Source organism: Tamandua tetradactyla, chromosome 7, assembly GCF_023851605.1.
Source record: "Tamandua tetradactyla isolate mTamTet1 chromosome 7, mTamTet1.pri, whole genome shotgun sequence".
Classification (NCBI taxonomy): Eukaryota; Metazoa; Chordata; class Mammalia; order Pilosa; family Myrmecophagidae; genus Tamandua; species Tamandua tetradactyla.
Genome location: NC_135333.1, coordinates 168,973,782 through 168,991,356, shown reverse-complemented (window position 1 = coordinate 168,991,356; position 17,575 = coordinate 168,973,782). Strand labels below are relative to the sequence as shown.

Here is a 17,575-nt window from a genome sequence, read left to right as displayed (position 1 = left end):
ACATCATTAGCAAATCAAAACCACAATGAGATACCATTTCACATCCTTTAGAATGACTATTTTTTTAAAAAAAGAAAATTACAAATGTTGGAGAGAATGTGAATGAATAAGAACAATCCTTCACTGATGGTGGGAATAAAAAATGGTGCAGGCTCTGAGGAAGATAGTTTGGTAGTTCCTTAGAAAATTAAGTATAGAATTGGCATAAGATCTGGCAATCCCACCTTTTGTTATATACCCAAAAGAATTGAAAGCAAGGAATACAGGCAACTGCACACCAAGTGCATAGCGACATTAGTCACAATTACAAAAGGCAGAAGCAACTCAAATGTCCATCAGGAGATGAACGGATAAGCACATATGATCTATACATACGTCGGCCGTAAAAAGGAACAAAGTTCTGATACATGCAACAACATGAACCTTGGAGATATGTTGAGTGAAACAAGTCAGACACACAAAGATAAATAATATATATTCCCACTGATATGAAATAATGAGAATGAGCAGACTCATAGAGTGAGAATCTACAGTATAAGGTACCAGGGGGCAGGTTTAGGGTGAGGAATGGGAAGTTAAAGGTAAAATGAACAGATGGGGACTTTCTTTTCATGGATGGTGGTGATGGTAACACAACATTATGGACACAGTTAACAGCATTGAATTACACATTTGAATGTGGTAAAAAGGGAGATGGTAGGTTGTATATATTGTTCTAAAAAAAATTTTTTTAAATATTTGTGAAACTGCAGAACACGAACGGTGAACCCTAAGTTAAACCATAACTGAGAGGTAACAGTACAGTTCTTAAAATGTGCTTTCATCAATTGTAGCAAATGTACCATGCCAGTGTAAAATTCTAGTAATAGGAAGGTATGTGGGGATCCTGTGTTCCATGAATGATTGTTCTGTAGACCCACAACTGATCCAATAAAAAAAGGGGGGGCTCCATTCTTACTGAAGATTGAAAGATGATAATTGGTGGTTTTGAGACTAGCAATGTTCTTTAAGATTTAATTGTTCAAATAATTTCCGGATTCAAACACTAAACTCAAGTTTTCAAAATGACCTTTAGATAGTTGTTAACAAAGACTATAGGATACTGGTGTATTTTGTTTGGGTACAAAGAAACCAGGTTCTTCATTTTGCTTGAGCTGAAGTTGTAAGTTGGGAATTTAGCACATGGAAAACCCGGTGATGCTTTAACACATAGAGGCCAAAGACTTTTTTTTTTTTAGGCTGGGTGATTCCTTTTAGAAAACCCCTAAAAGAGTAAAAATCAGAATGGTATCACAAACCAAGTTCGTGCCATGCTAGTCCATTTCTGAAAATAACAAGGCTTTCTCAAAATGAAGTAATTTGTATTCTTAGCCACGCTCTATTGTGTGCTCTGAGTAATTTCTGGAGAGCAGTGTTTCCTGTGGCACGTTGCCAAGGCTGGCTCTATTTGTTTTTCAGTGCCATGCTGCTCCATACCCGGACCGTTTTCCTCCCTCCAAGATGGCCCATGTAGCTTAAACGTAGGAGGGACTCTTTGAGTAGGCATGCTGTTTTGTCCAGTGAATGCCCATTTAAATCCCTAACTATGGCACCATTCTAATGGCTTCAATCCCTCTAAAAACTGACAATTGTCCATGTTGAATATATCCTGGTCTTTATTACTTACATCTATCTATTCTTTCTGTCTAGAGAAAGACATTCCTCTCACTCTGCTCCAAAGTGGAACTGCCCCTTCTCCTTTAATAGCCCAGGAAAATGTGTCAGTGTCCAACCCATTGCCCAATTCTGAAGCTTGTCTATGTTCCTCATTTCTCATATTCCACATGTTTGACTGCTCAATCAAACTTGTTGGTGGTTTTCAAATCCATCACATCTCTCCATCTCCCATGGCCACTAACCCACATCACCTCCAGCACAACTGCAGTAGCCTCCTAATGGTCTAATGGTCTCATGTCCCTGGGTTCACCCCTCCCAATTCATTCTCTTTTGCTCTGAATGTCCACAGTACCCACTGCCCCCCCCTCATAAGTAAGTATTTTAATTTCTGTTAAGGTGTTCTCATGTGTTACATATTAATAGGGCGGTTTGATTTGTCAAGAAAAATTAATGATCTGAGTTCTTGAACTTCTCTAGGAATGCCTCAATTTAAAGGGAAATTCTAGATTACAAACTCAGATGAAATTTAGGAGGAAAAATAAGCAATCTATAGATTTCTGTATTAGAATATTAAATCAAATCTTTAAAAATCATTGAGATCAAAGAATTTCAGGACTGGATTTGCCCCTAAAGATTATCCGGTTCAACTTCTTTATATTATAGATGAGGAAACTGAAACCCAGCCAAAATGATCTTTCTGAACCTCATCATGTAACTCCTTTGCTTAAACTCTGTCCTTGACTTTCCATCACTCTCAGGATGAAGTCTCAATTCTTTGGCATGGTGTGCAGTGTTTGTATTTAAGAATCTCTTTCCAGTCTTACTTTTTGATTTTGCTGCTCTCTCCAACGTATTTCAGGACTCAACCTTCCAAATATAGTGTGTTCGCTCTTACCCCAGGTCATTGCACATGATTTCCCCTTTGTCCTTCCTTTTTGGGGTGCTAAATCCTAAGCATCCTTCAGGCATCTGGTAAGACATCATCTCCTCTACAAACCTGCCCCAGATCCCTTCTGAGCTTCCAAGCATGCAGTCATCACCGCAGCCTGCTCAAACATTCTCATTTCTTTTGTAAATCTTGCCCTCACTGGACTGGAAGGAATAAAGGCAGATGTGAGCAGTGACCTGCAGCTTATTTGTTTTTCTGTCCCCACATCTTGATCAGGTATCTGACAGTCACCATTTAAAAATTAGTTATCAGGGTGGACCACCGTGGCTCAGCAGGCAGAGTTCTTGCCTGCCATGCCAGAGACCCAGGTTTGATTCCTGGTACCTGCTCATGCAAAAAAATAAATAATAGTTATCAATCATTATTTTTTATCTGCCTGCTATACTTAGATTTTTCTGCAAAAATCTATTTTCAGGAAGGAAAAAAACAGTGATCAATACATTCACATTAGCGTATAGGTCACTAATAATCCTAAGTGGCAACACTTCCTAAGTGTTTATATTTTTATAGGAATGCAGTTTTAAGTCACAGGAATGAATCTCCAACGCAGATAATCCAACCATAAAGAGTAAAGCTGTAAGAGATGCCTGTAAGGGAAGAGGGTCAAGTAGATGACCTTCCCAGTTCTTACCCTCACTAGAGAATTACCGCATTTGTTTCTAAAAATCAGATCACTTCTTGGTTATTTTTCTTTTGGTCAAACCCATTTACTCCCAGTGAAGAGAGCCTGAATTTACTCACCATGTTTCTGGTTTTGTTTCAGGGAAGCAATGTCATGGAAGATCAGGATTTGTTGGAAATTGGAATCCTTAATTCTGGGCACAGACAGAGAATTCTACAGGCAATCCAGCTCCTTCCAAAGGTAGGCACAATTCCAGTGATTTTAAGTCCAGGCATGCAAGGAGTTTGAGCATTCAGGACATCACTTCTACATATTGATGCAATGCTCAGGAGCAGGTCTTCTTAGGTCCAACTAAGGAGTCCCTCATAAAATTACTGTGGTTCACGCTTGGCATCCGATTTAGCTATGAAAGCGTCATACAGAAAACACCTCCTGCCGGCAGGGCAGCTCAGTGTCTGTCTTCAGTGGCAGTCCTTATGTCAGTACATAGAACAGTCCAGGCCCTGCAGATGGCAGCTCAGGTGCAAGAAGACAAAATCCACATTGGGGCAGATGTGGGGCCTACGCTGGCAAAGACACCTCATGTCCCATAGTAGGCAATAACCTCTTGCAACAACTCCATAGAAGTACCCTCCAGGGTTCCTTCAAGAAACCTGCCCAGATAAGAGAGTCTTCATTCAAGGATGCCCCAAGTTTCACATCCCCATCAGGTATTCATAGTTCATATAGAGATACTCCTAGTCCAGAAGCAGTTTGTAACCAGGTGTCATTTTTACTGCAAGTTACCTAGCAGTAATTACCTAGTAACAGAGTTGACTTTCTGTTTCCAGATAAGGTTTCATAGAAGCCTAAAAGAAGAGTAGAATCTAAGCACTGGTCTTTCAAGACACACAGGAATTTTTTTTAGGGGGGAGGGTTCTTTATTTAATCAAGTGACATGCAAGTTTGAAATTAAATAGAGGAGTTAACAATTTTATAAAGACAAATTTTTTTAAAGTGAGGAGGCATTGTCTAAAACAATAAGGAAGGAAATGGTTAACATACATATCAATACGTGTATTGGTTTGATAAGACATAAAATGTTTGTCAACTGGGCAGATTACTCAGATGGTTAAAACCTTTTATAGCTTCTCACTAAGAACAAACAAATGATCCAAGAAAGCATTGTCATTTTAACGGAGTGAAAACCATATTCTTGTTTTGCATGGATACATCTGATAAGAAAACTATTAAAAATCTTATAAAACTGTAAAATCTTAGCCAACCTTGACCATAGCCAATAAAATTCACTTCCAACTAGACTTCTACAGCTTTCTATGTCCATCCGCTTTGTCCTGCACATTCCTGTTTCTCATTCTTTAACCATCAGATGTTTTACTTTAGGTGAAAAAGTACTGTCTTTTTCCTTAACAAAAATACTTCCTGCATATTTTACATATTTAAATTACCAAAAAAAGATCTTGAAATTAATCTCCAAGCCAACATACTCCAGAACACAATTTTTTTCTTTGTTTTGTATGTGTGTGTGTGTGTGTGTGTGTATGTGTGAAAAATAACGTATATTAAAAAAGCAATAAATTTCAAAGCACATTGCTACAATTTTAGGTTTTTACTCCTAGCTGCTCTAAGATACTGGAGACTAAAAGAAATATCAATATTCAGCGGTCATACTCATTTGTTCAACCCTATCTTCTCTGTATAGCTCCACCATCACCTTTGATCTTTCTCTCACTCTTTAGGGGTCTTTGGGCTATGTTTATGCTAATTTCTTCATGTTGGAAGGGGCTGTCAATATTATGGGATGGGGGGTAGAACTAGTTGATGTTCTAGAGAGGCTGGCCCCCCTGCGTTTCAGGATTTGTCTGGACCAGGGACCCATCTGGAGGTTGCAGGTTTCTGGAAAGTTACCCTAGTACATGGAACCTTGTAGAATCTTATATAATGCCCTAGGTGTTCTTTAGGATTGGCAGGAATGGTTTTGGTTGGGATTTGGCAAGTTGTGATAGGTAGCAATGTCTAACTGAAGCTTGCATAAGAGTGACCTCCAGAGTAGCCTCTCAACTCTATTTGAACTCTCTCTGCCACTGACACTTTATTAGTTACACCTCTTTTCTCCCTTTTGGTCAGGATGAAATTGTTGATCCCATGATGCTGGGGCCAGACTGATCCCTGGGAGTCCTCTCCCACATAGGGGAAGGGAGACTTTCATCCCTGGGTGTCATGTCCCACATAGGGGGAAGGGCAGTGATTTCACTTGCAGAGTTGGGCTTAGAGAGGCCAAATCTGAGCAACAAAAGAGGTCCTCTGGAGTGACTCTTAGGCATATCTATAGGTAGGCTAAGCTTCTTCACTACCTACATAAGCTTCATAAGAGTAAGCCTCAAGATCAACGGCTTGTCCTATTGATTTGGGTGTCCCTAATGTTTGACACAATATCAGGAGTTTCCCCAGTGGTAAAGTTTAATAGTTCCATATTTTTCTTCCATCCCTCAAGGGACTCTACCAATACTTTTTGATTATCTGCTTAATACATTCTGGGATATATCCAGGCATTATATTAAGCTATACAAAATTAATGGCCCTCATTCTTATTCTGGGCTCCCTGGATACAAGGATTTTAATTGGTAAAGAAAGGGAAAGGCATTTGGGGAGGCTGGCAGGAACCAGGTAAATACAGGTATCAGGCAATAAATTGCTGGAAACAATGTGGGAATAATTAGTGATACTACCTGATTTAAAATCCAAAGTGATTAAAGAATTAGAGCATGTAGTAAAATAAATCAGAAAAACGGGTTGGGTTGGTTTGTGCTTTGGCCCAACTAGGTAATTTAAAATTTATTCTATTGGCAAAAGGAACAGACATGATGTGACATCTGTGCTTTAGGGCAGTCAATTCCAGAGGCAAAAGGAATAAGGAAAACTTGAAGATGGGCCATCCAGAGAAGAGTTTGGGGTGGGGCAAGGTTGGAGGCCAGGTGAACAGAGGAATTGTAACTTTTCTTCTGCAGTAAAGGGAGAGCAGAGGTAATTCCTACATGTAAGAGCTTATCCTGCTGTTTGCTTTCTCTTCTGTCCTTTTCCTTTCTAAGGAGGCTGTAATTTCTGCTTCCCATTCTAGGAAGGATAAATATTAACCACCATTTCTAATGAAGTTTTCTAAAGAAATTTGCTGACTGACAGTAAATTGAGTTTCTGTTGATAGAAATTTAGCACTTTTGCAAATGCAAAGAGAGTGAAGCATACAAAGCTGTTTCATCATTTAATTTTCTACACTAAAAGGAAAAGAATAAAACATCTTTAGAATTAATTATTTAAATCATTCCTATAAGCATATCGTCCACCTCCCTACTTTTGAATCTTGACTTACAATGTTATTTCCTCCACAAGTTTTCTCCCCACTCTCAGCAAGGGCAGAAACTTCTTTCTAATAGTATCGCACCACTTCCTTTGTGAAACTTTCCTTAAAATAGAACCACTTCTCACCACCTCAGTAATTACACCCTAATCCAAACCTACCAACTCTAGCCAGACATCTACAATAGATCTTGTTAAGTCATGTCTATATTAGACTACTTGGATTCATTACTCACTGGTCCTCTCTTACCTGGACAATTACGTAGACTCCTTATCTCTCTCCTAGTGAACCTCCCTTATCCCTCTACAGTTGAATTTCCACACAGCATCCAGAATGATCTCCTAAAATGTAAATCAGATCATGCCATACCCTACTGAAAATCTCCCATGGTTTCCCTTTTCTTTATCATGTCCTACAAAAGTCAGTAGCATCTGTCCTGTTCCCACCTCATGGTGTGAGCTCATCTTTCACTCTCTCCTGCATGGAGAAGGCTTCTCCTTCCTGTTATTCCAGAACATGCCAAGCTCATTCTTGCCTCTGAGTCTCTCCACCTGGAATGCCTTCCTCCAGACCTTCAGATACCTGCTCCTATATATCAGTACGTCTCCACCCAAATGTCACCTCCTCACAGACGTCTTCCTGGCTTGAAGTAACACCCTCCCCCAATGTCACCATCCTTCATGCTATCACCCTACTTTAATTTCCTTCTAGTACTTATGGCTACCTGAAGTTATGTTTATTTTGTTCCTTATTTTTCATCTCTCCCCCAGGATGCAAGATTGGTGAGATCAGGACCTTGGCTGTCTTGTTCATTTGTACCCACCCAGCCCCCAGTAGCTGGCGCATAGCAGTTGTTTAAGAAGTATTTGAGGAGCGAGGGAATATGCAGATCTCTCTTTCCTCTGAGTTTTATGGCCCTGTGTTTATTCCCATATGCAGACACTAATAATATTCTACCACTTCTAGATTCTAAGCATCTGAAGGCAGACACAACATGATAGCCATCCTTGAATGTTTTGTTATGCTTAGCTAAATACATGCACGTTAAAATAATGAAAAAAATGAGTGATTGAATGGAGGAATATTTTCCTCAGGTGTTATTCAAATATAAAATTTTTTAAACCCAAGAGTGCCTCAATTTTTAGGTATATCTATTATCCCTTACATGTGTTTTATTATGAAAAATAAAAGAACCTAAACCAAGATTTATTTTGGGAAATAAATGGAGTGTTTATTTTGAAGACATAATATCATTCGCATTAGAGAAAACAATATAATAGAAACAATACAAAATTAAGCTTCTATCAAGAGGCTGATACAGAAGTACTTAATCAGCACACAAAGGAATAGTGAATATATAAAAACATCCAAGCACGCATTCAGCAGCACAAGCAGAATGTTATGCTACAAATTGATGCTTTGCTTTCTTAGGTAATGAGCCCAATCTTCAGATGGTTAATAGTGTAATTTTACTGCCAGCATTTTTATTTGCATTCACTCTAACTTAGCACTGCCAGAAAGTGAACAAAATGTCTTTTCACTCTGTTAATGCAATCTTGGTCTTCAGAGTATTTGTGTTCTTCATCTGTCATGAGAAATATTCCATGATTGCTACCTGAGATCCTTTAACTAACATACTGTGTTTTGGAGTTGGTGAGATTTTTCCTAAACAAAAGGAAGGTGGTTTGTTAGTTCCATCTTGATCTGTCAGCACACTTCAATCTATGTTTTTCCATCTTTATTTGTATTTGTTGCTTCAAGTTTCAAGGAAAAAAAATTATTCCTTTGGACAGACTGTACAACGGGACTGGATATAAAAACTCAGAAATGGACAGCACAATACTACCCAATTGTAATGCAATTATGTTAAAACACTGAATGAAGCTGCATGTGAGGTATAGGTTTTTTGTTTTTGTTTTTTTTGTTTTTTTTCTTTCTATTATTGTTTTAATTCTTATTCTGTTGTCTTTTTATTTCTTTTTCTAAATCGATGCAAATGTACTAAGAAATGATGAATATGCAACTATGTGATGTTATTAAGAATTACTGATTGTACATGTAGATTGGAATGATTTCTAATTGTTTTGTTAATTCTTTTTTTAATTAAGAAAAATAAAAAAAGAAAAAAAAAAAAAAGAAAACTTAGGGCTCTAACTGAAACTCTAGAAAAGTTTCATGCACTAAGTATACTTTTCTGAAACTTAAAACCTTCGAAGAGTTCCTAGGACAGATAAGTCCTGAAACCCAGAGGGGCCAGCCTCTCCAAGAATATCAACTAATTTCATCCCCCTATTCTATATTGTCAATATCCCTTTTCAACATGAAAAAGTTAGAATGGGAATAGCCCAAAGATCCCTATAGATTGGGAGTAGAATCAAAGGAGGAGGAGTTGCAATAGAGAAGATAGGATTTAACAGACAAGTAAGACTGCTGAATCACCATATTGTTGTTTCTATTAGCCTCTGGTGTTCTGGAGCAGCTAGACGCAAAAACCTGAACTTGTAGAATGGTAACCCATACCAAACTTTGCAATCTGTTCTGTAACTACTTGTTAAAATGTACTCTGAAATTTAATGCTCTTTTTTTTTTAATTATTTTTTACTTTGTGTATATAAGTTGTATTTCACAATAAAAAATGTTTTTGTTTTTAAAAAAAAAAAAAAAAAAAATTATTCCTTTGGTACGAATGACTTTTCTATAATACGCTCTTTTTAATATTGAAATATTCACCACTGCCCAGATCTGCATGCTCTCAAATACATTCAGTGCATTCAAGGTATAGAATCCATTCAATGCATGATAATTCATGGACATCTTTGGAACACATACTCCCTCTTGCTGTTATCACATTAACTACTTCCCTCCAGCCACTCTTTCCTTCTGTCTTGCAATGCTTGACCTTTAGTACTAAAGCTTAACTGTCAATTTTCACCCGGAATCCACTTTCCTCGCCAACTCAAACCCAGTCTTTTTTTAGCTCTAAAAGCTTCCTTGGACTTTTGAAGATCAAATTTCATACTTTTTTCCTTTTTGAGAAAGGAAACATATCAAAGGTTTCATGAGAAAATGCTTATCCTGTACTCCCCTAGGAACTGCAGGTCTATTGTTTTGTTGTTATTGTTGTTATCGCTTAGACACTGGGAAATGATCTGATTGCATGTTTACAACATGTAACTCACCTGTTTCCAAGTCAGAGGTCCCTGTGACCAAGTCTTCGGATAGCCTCTAAGTTTTCCCTTTTAAAAGGGCATGATCTCTTCTGTCTTTTGATAATATGCCACCTAGAGATCAAGAATTCAAAGGATTCAAAAGTATTTTCATTTTTGAAAGTCTGGGGCTTCATGTTAAGCCCCAAATCTTATCTGCTTTCTAAATATCTCTCACCCTGAATTGGAAACTACTTGAGTGTGCTGGCAGTTTTTAAATCTTATGCTCACTCCATTTTTCAATATTCCCTCTTCTAGTCTGATGCTGTTTTAGTGTCTCTTTCAGAATGATTTAGTGGTTGTCTACACTTGCTATGCCTCTTTGCTTTGCTCCCGCTCATCCCTCAATATACTTTGATCTGACTTGCTCCCCCGCTGCCACCCCAAGCAATAGATCCTAAAGTCGCCAATAACCAGTAGAGCAGAGATTCCAGTAGAGCCTCTTCCCATCTTCACCCCCCTTGGCCTTCATTAGCTCTGCTACAATTGACAGCTGTCAACATTGGCCTCACTTGTCTTCTACAAGGCCTCATTTTCCTCATGCCTCTCTGCTGCTCTCTGTCCTTTCTCTGTTCAGCTAAATGTTGGAGTGCCTCGAAATTCAATCCTAGGCCTTCTTATACTCTCTATTTATTCTCTCTTGTTTATTATTTAATTTCTCTTTTATATGCCAATGATTCCCAATTTGTGTCTTCAGCTAAGATTTCTCCTCTGAGCTCCAAAACCATATATCCAATGGCCCACTCAAAGTCGGCTCTTGGATGCTATTAAGGCTTAACATGTCAAAAATTTAACTCATAACTCCTCCCTCTTCCCAAAACCTAATCCTCCATTAGTTTTTCCATCTTAGTGAAGGTCATAAGCATCCGTCCGATTGTGCAAGTCAGAAATCTAAGATTCATCTTTGACAACACTCAAATCAATCCATCACCTTGTATTTATGTTCTAAGCATTTAAAAATTGCTCTTTTTTTACAGCAGCCTCCTAACTGTTCTTCCTACATCTGCTCCTGCCCCTCTCCATTCTGCCCTCCATCCTGTAGTGGAGTGATTTAATAAAAGAAAAATTCAGATCATGTCACTTCAATGGACTCTTGTAGCCCTTTGGAAAATGAGCCTCCCTTGTTTGACTTTCCAACTTCATCTCAAGCTACTGCCTGGCTCCCTCACTGCTCTGGCCTACTTTTTATTTGCATGAGGGCTCCATACGTCCTTATATCCCAAGGCCTTAGACAGGCTCTCCCATCCCCTGGAACGCTTTGCCCTACTTCTCTCCTCACTTCTAGTCTCATCTCAAGCAAGCCTTCCTCAGGAAATCTTTCCTGACTCCTACTCCCCTCTATTTAAAAGGCCAGGATGTGATCTCCAACCAACAAATACTTTTACTTTATAGCTTGTAAGACAGATGAAGTAAAGATTTGTTAGCCCAGTTTAGCAATATCTATCTCCCCTATCAGAAGGTTAAATTCCATGAAGACAGATGACATTGAAGGCCCTCTATGGTTGTCTTTTTATCTCTAGATATTTTCCGTGACTAGAAAAGTATATGTGCAAAGGTATCTGATAATTAAATGATTGTGGTTATCACAGTTTCTGGTATTGCTTGGTTTATAGCTACTCTACTTTTACTTTACTGCGTAATAAACACCCGTACTTTAACTGCTCTTTATTTCTCAGTTTAGTTCAGTTTAACCTAGGTTCAATTTAACCTAGATATTTTCAATGATTTTTTCCCTCACTAAATGGCTCTGAACATCTCTGATTGGATTAAGTTATCCCCTTTACCATCCAGAGTTTGTATTCGGTTAAAACAGAGGCCCCTGTTTTTCCAGTAGAAATATAAGATCTATATTAATTATCTCTTATAACACATCCCAGCTCACTCATGTGGGTGTGGGCAGTTTTTGGGTCCTCACAGGTTATTGGATTAAGTCCTCAGTGCTCAGAAGCTACTGGCCAAAGACCTCCCTCTCTTCCTTGGTGCGTGGACCTCTCCAGAGGGCATCTCATAGATGCGCCATAGGAGCAAGCAAGCAGAAGGACAAGGCAGAGTGCTAGCAAGATGCAGTCACAGTCTCTTGTATCCTAATCATGGACGTGACATACCATCCCTTTGCCATGTGCTGGCATCAAGTCACTAGATGAGCCCACGCACACGAAGTGGATTCGCAAAGATGGGAATGCCAGGAAGTGGGGATTCTTGATGGTTGCTTTAGAAGTCTGACTACCACATATAAACTTTATAATGATCCTCTTTAAAGTCTGGTTTCCATGTCGACATTTGTGGTCTAAATGGAATAACCCATCAACAAAACAAGGGCATCATTCATTTCCTTCGGCCATCTTCATGAGACCATGATATTCACAACTAGGAGAGTTAGGAGCCATGTTTGCAATCACCATTCCAAAAGATGGCACGCGGCTCTAATTCGTTGGCAGAGTTACATATGCTGTACCATGATATAAGAAAATAATACAGGAATTAGAGACCTTTGCCACTCGTCCACAAAGACAAGTCCTCTTATCTATGTGATACACAGTGCCTCATTACTGAAAAGAGCAGATTTCATACTATTAGGGAAATGAGTTGGTCAAACTCTAGCACAAGACTTTAAGGATGTTAGCAAAGAGAAGACATTAGGAAAGCAGCTAACAAAGCTGAAAAGGAAAAGGGGACATTTACATTTCAACATAAGCAGAACAAACAGATCAAAGCAATAGTTGGTGAAAACACCGTGAATGGGCTGTAGACACACAGATGAAGACTGCAATTTCAAACCCTTTTAGAGGAAACACAATAGAGAGTAGTAAAAAACTGTAGCAAACTGGAGAGTGCCAGTTTTGCAGCTCAAAAATCCATTCATTTTCTTTTCTCAAACACTTGGCTAATAAAACTTGGGGGGCTAGCTTTGGTTATGCTGTCAACTTCCCTACCCCATGTCAAATGAAAGAAAATCTATCTAGATATGGGGAGTCTTAATGCAATGGGGTCACAAATTACTTTAGAGTTAAAAGGAATATTATGAATATGATATTACCTAAATTTGGACTCTTGTCCAAGACTATATTCCTAAGAACTCCAGCACTTTCAAGGTCGAGTGTTCTTTAATTCTAGTCTTGAAGGTTGATGGAAGTGTGTGTAAGGTTTAAGGGAAGAGTTTGCAACCACTGCAATTTCCTGCAATTTCTTTTAAACTCCAGAAAGGGAGGTTCAGTCTTATTTCCTGTCACTTACAAAAATGATAGAAATGCATTCCTATTTCTTCTCCTATTTTTCAGAAGGGTAATGACAAAATACACGCTACAGGCACAGTTGCTCTTATGGTGTTTTTCGACAAAGTAATTTGCTAGTTTCCTAGCTGCTAAAACAAATAATGGATTGGCCTAACAATAGGAATTTATGGGCTCTCAGTTTCAGAGTCTGGAAGCCTTGCAATAAGGCTTGCTTCTTCCTGGTAGGTTTCTTTTGGCTGTTCCTTTGCTTATCCATCCTATGACAATGTATGTAGAGGGCAGCTTCTCCTCTCTCTTCTGGATTTCACTGACTTCCAGCTTCTGGCTGCTACCCATGGCTTCCTCTGGTGTTTTCTTTGCGGGTGAGGACTTCAGCCCTATGGAAGTAAGGCCCACTCTCACTCAGTTTGGGCACAGCTTTCCTAATAACATCTTCAAAGTCCCTGTCTACAGATGGGTTCATGCCCATAGGACCAGGGGTTGGGACCTTAACATGCCTTTTATGGGGGACATGATTCAATCCCTAACACTTGTCATTCTCTCATCCCATAATCCATTCTTCATCTACCTTCATTCTTGCTTTCTTTTTCTCATCAGCTGGTATCTTAAATTTTTTACTCCCCAATGTTGGCCAACCCCAGTGAACATACAGTTAAAGATACACTCTCAGACAGAATCCCACACACATTAAAATATGCATCACTAGCATGGAAACTGTCCGAAATTAATCCACAGTTGGGCTCACGGTATACCTGGCGGTGTAAGGTATCCATTTCCTAGGTCTGGCCCTTGGTGAGACAGGCTGTGGTGTTCCTAGGTTCCTGGTGAGCTCCATTCAGTCCTGAAAATGTCTGTGATTCTGGACAAAAAGATCTGCTCACTTACAGCAGGGATCAGTCACATTTTCTATAAATACTCAGATAATAAGCAGTGTATGTTGTCCAGGCTGTGTGTTCTCTGCCCTAAATACTTGACTCTGTCTTATAGAGTGAAAGAAGCTGCGGACAATCATAAAGGAATGAGCATGCCTGTGGTCAAAAACTTTATTTACACAAACAGGTGGTGGGCCAGATTTGGCCTATGAGCCGTATTTATTGACGCCCAGCTTGCATTATTACTAACTTCCCAGCTAGAAAGAGACCCTTTCTGTAAGTCTGAGAGTCTCCAAGCAGGAAGATAACTCGGACCAGAAACATAGCCTTCTGTATCAGACTAATGAATGGTCCCAGGAAGCCTCACGGACTCCCACATTCCATAGATCCAGGCACCCAGTGTTTTATAGTGATTAACTGGGGTGATAATTGGCCGTGTGTCTATTTGAAAACATGCCAGCTCCTTTGGCCATGTTTGAGGACGCTGCTCAGTGTTCAACATTTATTTCAATCAATAAGCAAGTGTTTATTAAACACTTGTTGACCCCCAAACTGTACTCTCACAATGTTCTGTTCTTAATTCTCCTTCCTTTCCCTAATATTCCTTCATTAGCTTCTTAGGCTTAGTCTGTTTTATATACTTTATATTCCCTAAAATTTGCTCTAAATTTTCTCTTTCCTTTACCTACTATATCTAGGTATATGGCTTCCACTATCACCTACACAACAGAGACTCCAAAGCTCTGTCTCTAGACCTATAGGTCTTTCTGCCCGCAGGACACGTGAACTTCAAAATAAACATGGAGTTCTTTCAAGAATCTGAGCTTCTCTTCTTCAAAAAACCTGGCCTTCATCCTATTATATTTGCCTTTAGTCATTCATTCTACATATAATCGTGGGAGCCTACCAGCTACCGTACACTTTGCTTAATGCTAGGGTTACAATAACAAGCAATATATACACAGCCCTTATTCTCACAAAATTTATAGTCTAATGAAGAAAACAGATAATTTGTAAAGAGAAGTCCAGAGTGTTGGGAATATACTCAAGAGAAAGAGCTGATGCACTATGATACTGTGTACAATATTACTCCAGAAATTCAGAGGACGTGTTGGTGCCATTGGAAAATGAGGAAGGTAGAAAGGGCAATTGACCTCAAGGCCAAAAACTTAAGTAATTTGGGTTATATGAATTATGAAATGACAGCAAGACCTTCAGATCTTTCTTATTGTCCCCTAACCTGGTCTACTCTATAATGAACTCAAGCTGCTGTAACAAACAACTCCAGAATCTCAGTGGTTAAATCTATTTCTCACTCGTGCTAGGTCCTGGGCAGGTCGGGCAGCTCTCCTGCAAACAATCACACAGGGATCCAGGCTCCGTCCATCACATGACTTCACCATCTCAGCATCCTTTGATGTCTGGCACGTGGGCAGGGTAGCACGGACCATAGACCAGCACATGGGATGTTCCATTGCAAGGCCTGGAAGTGCATCACTTACATCAGCCTGCATTAGGTTCACCAGGACGCAGTTATTAGAACCTCACTGAACTACAAACTGGGCCCAGAAATATCATTTCCCTTCCCATGAAGAAGTAACAGAATTCCTGAGAATCTAGCCATTCTCTGCCAGAAGCCACAACATCTCCTTTCTCCACTGCTATTGCCGCATTTCTTCACATAAGTAATTCCTATTCATTCCTTAAGACGTATTCTTTGGAGAAAATTTTTGACAGCCTTTCTCTGGGCTGGATTGCCAGGTTGGACTCTTCTGTGTGCCAGTACACCCTGTAAAATCGCATAATGACTAATTCGTCTCTCTCACTCAAGACGAGGTTCTTTGTCATATTTGCTTCATTTCCTAAGCATGGAGCACGCAGCCCCTGGACGGAGTGTCGCTGAGTTAACTTCCCTTATGCTGGACTGACACAGATCAGAGGTCAGCCCCAAACAGGCCAGGTTAGGACACCCAAAAATACTTCTTGACTGAATATTCTTAGTTTTTGTTGTACACAGGAGAAAAGCAGGTTCTTCTTGCATATGACACCCACAGGCCTGGTGGCCTGTATTTTCCTACCTCCCTCCATTTCTCAAGCTTTCTGTTTGCGAATGCAGACCAATAATGAGTCTGTTGTCAGGGGCATAGAGGGAGAATGAATGGCCACTGCTTGTAAAGCACTTTGGGTCCCTGGAAATGACAAAGCCCAGTATATAAGTATATAACCACTCGAGCTGCTTAAACTAGGTATCCAAAGAGCTGCTGGGTGTGAGAGCCATGCCAACTCACTGATGTTCTCGGTTTGAGGTTTTTATGCAAATTCAGAAATTCAGATGGCTGCTGCAGTCTTCCTAAGCTAAAATGGGAGGGTTTGTGTTTTATTTTTAATGAATCAATCTTAGGATAGCTTACATAGAACAGAAAACTGAAAAAACATTGTTTTCCGATAATCCTCCCTGATATTTGCATAGAAATAGGGAAGGAATACATAAGCAGGTAGGCTCTGGCTGGGATGGCCCCCACAGCTGTCATCCTTCATCCTGAAGAAGTTCACCCCATTTAATAAAGAGTGGCTCTGGGATGTGAGACTGCAGTCAGGAGGGAAAGCAGTTATCTAGATAGCCAGAACCTTCTCTTCCTTACAGAATCCTTTAAAGAACAATCACATGTTTGAGCTGGAAAGGACCTTACTAGCCAGCTCCACCTCTCTCAGGTGAGGAAACTGAGTCCCTGCCCTATTCAGTGACTTGCCCAGAGGCAGGTTGTCCCCGAACCACTGAGCTCGAGGGAGCTCCCCGATGTCGCTGCTCGGAAAGCGGCCTCCTGGGTCCTGAATCAGAGGGCCGAGGCTCTGAGGAGGCTTGTTGCTGGTGACTTTGTGAAAGACACTGAATGGGAGCGAGAAAAGAAAAGAATAAATGGCTAAAAGCAAGATGTCATTTATAAAATTGGGCTTCCTTTCAAGTTTCAGGCTTAAAAGGTAATTTTTGCAACCTCAATGGACTGCTGAACTCCTTTTCATGAAACAGAAGACCTGTGACAAAGATCCAAAAGGCCTAGGACAGCAGGAAGGAGACAGGCATGACGAAAGAGAGGCAGACAGAGGCGATGGCAGCTGTGCCTCAGCTACCAGGGCTCACACATGTGTTTATCCTTAAAAGCTGCTGAGGGAAGCGTCAGGAAGAGCAGGCATTGCGGTTTGAAAAAAAAGAAAGGAGTAATGGAATAAAGAAAAATGAGCAAAATGATCTTACTTCTTTTCTTCTTTACACCTAGTTAGAGAGGAAGATGGCAAGGTGGAAGGACACTCTTTAGGAGACAGGGAAAACACATCTTTAGACCATTAACTCCGTGGAGATGACATTTTTATAGGATTCACCGGGAAGCAGCCTGGCATCATGGCTGGGACAGGACCTCGGGTGCCTGGATTTAAATCCCTGCTGTCCTCTTGCCCTGTGTGTCCATGGGCAGGTTTCTAAACTTTTCTGTGCCTGCTTTCCCATCTTTAAAATGGGCCCATGATATTTTTACCTACCCCATGGGTTGTTGTGAAAGGTCAATATATGTAAACCTCTTTAAATGCAGCCTGGTGCATACCATGTGCTCTATGCATGCTTATTAAGTACATTTTTTAAAAGAAGGTTGAAGGTGGACCAAGACAAAAAGTGAGGTTCCTTCAGCCT

At 39.9% G+C, this 17,575-nt stretch overlaps 1 protein-coding gene across 4 annotated transcripts in view; it reads left to right on the top strand.

The window, feature by feature from the left end:
• LOC143642843 (ankyrin repeat and sterile alpha motif domain-containing protein 1B-like) overlaps positions 1-17,575 on the top strand; it is an 887,705-nt gene that overhangs the window by 849,703 nt on the left and 20,427 nt on the right. For all 4 annotated transcript variants that reach the window (XM_077111726.1, XM_077111725.1, XM_077111727.1 and 1 more), the window contains one exon: positions 3,369-3,467. In XM_077111726.1, coding sequence (XP_076967841.1) covers positions 3,369-3,467 — 99 coding nt within the window. The remainder of the gene's footprint in view (positions 1-3,368; positions 3,468-17,575) is intronic.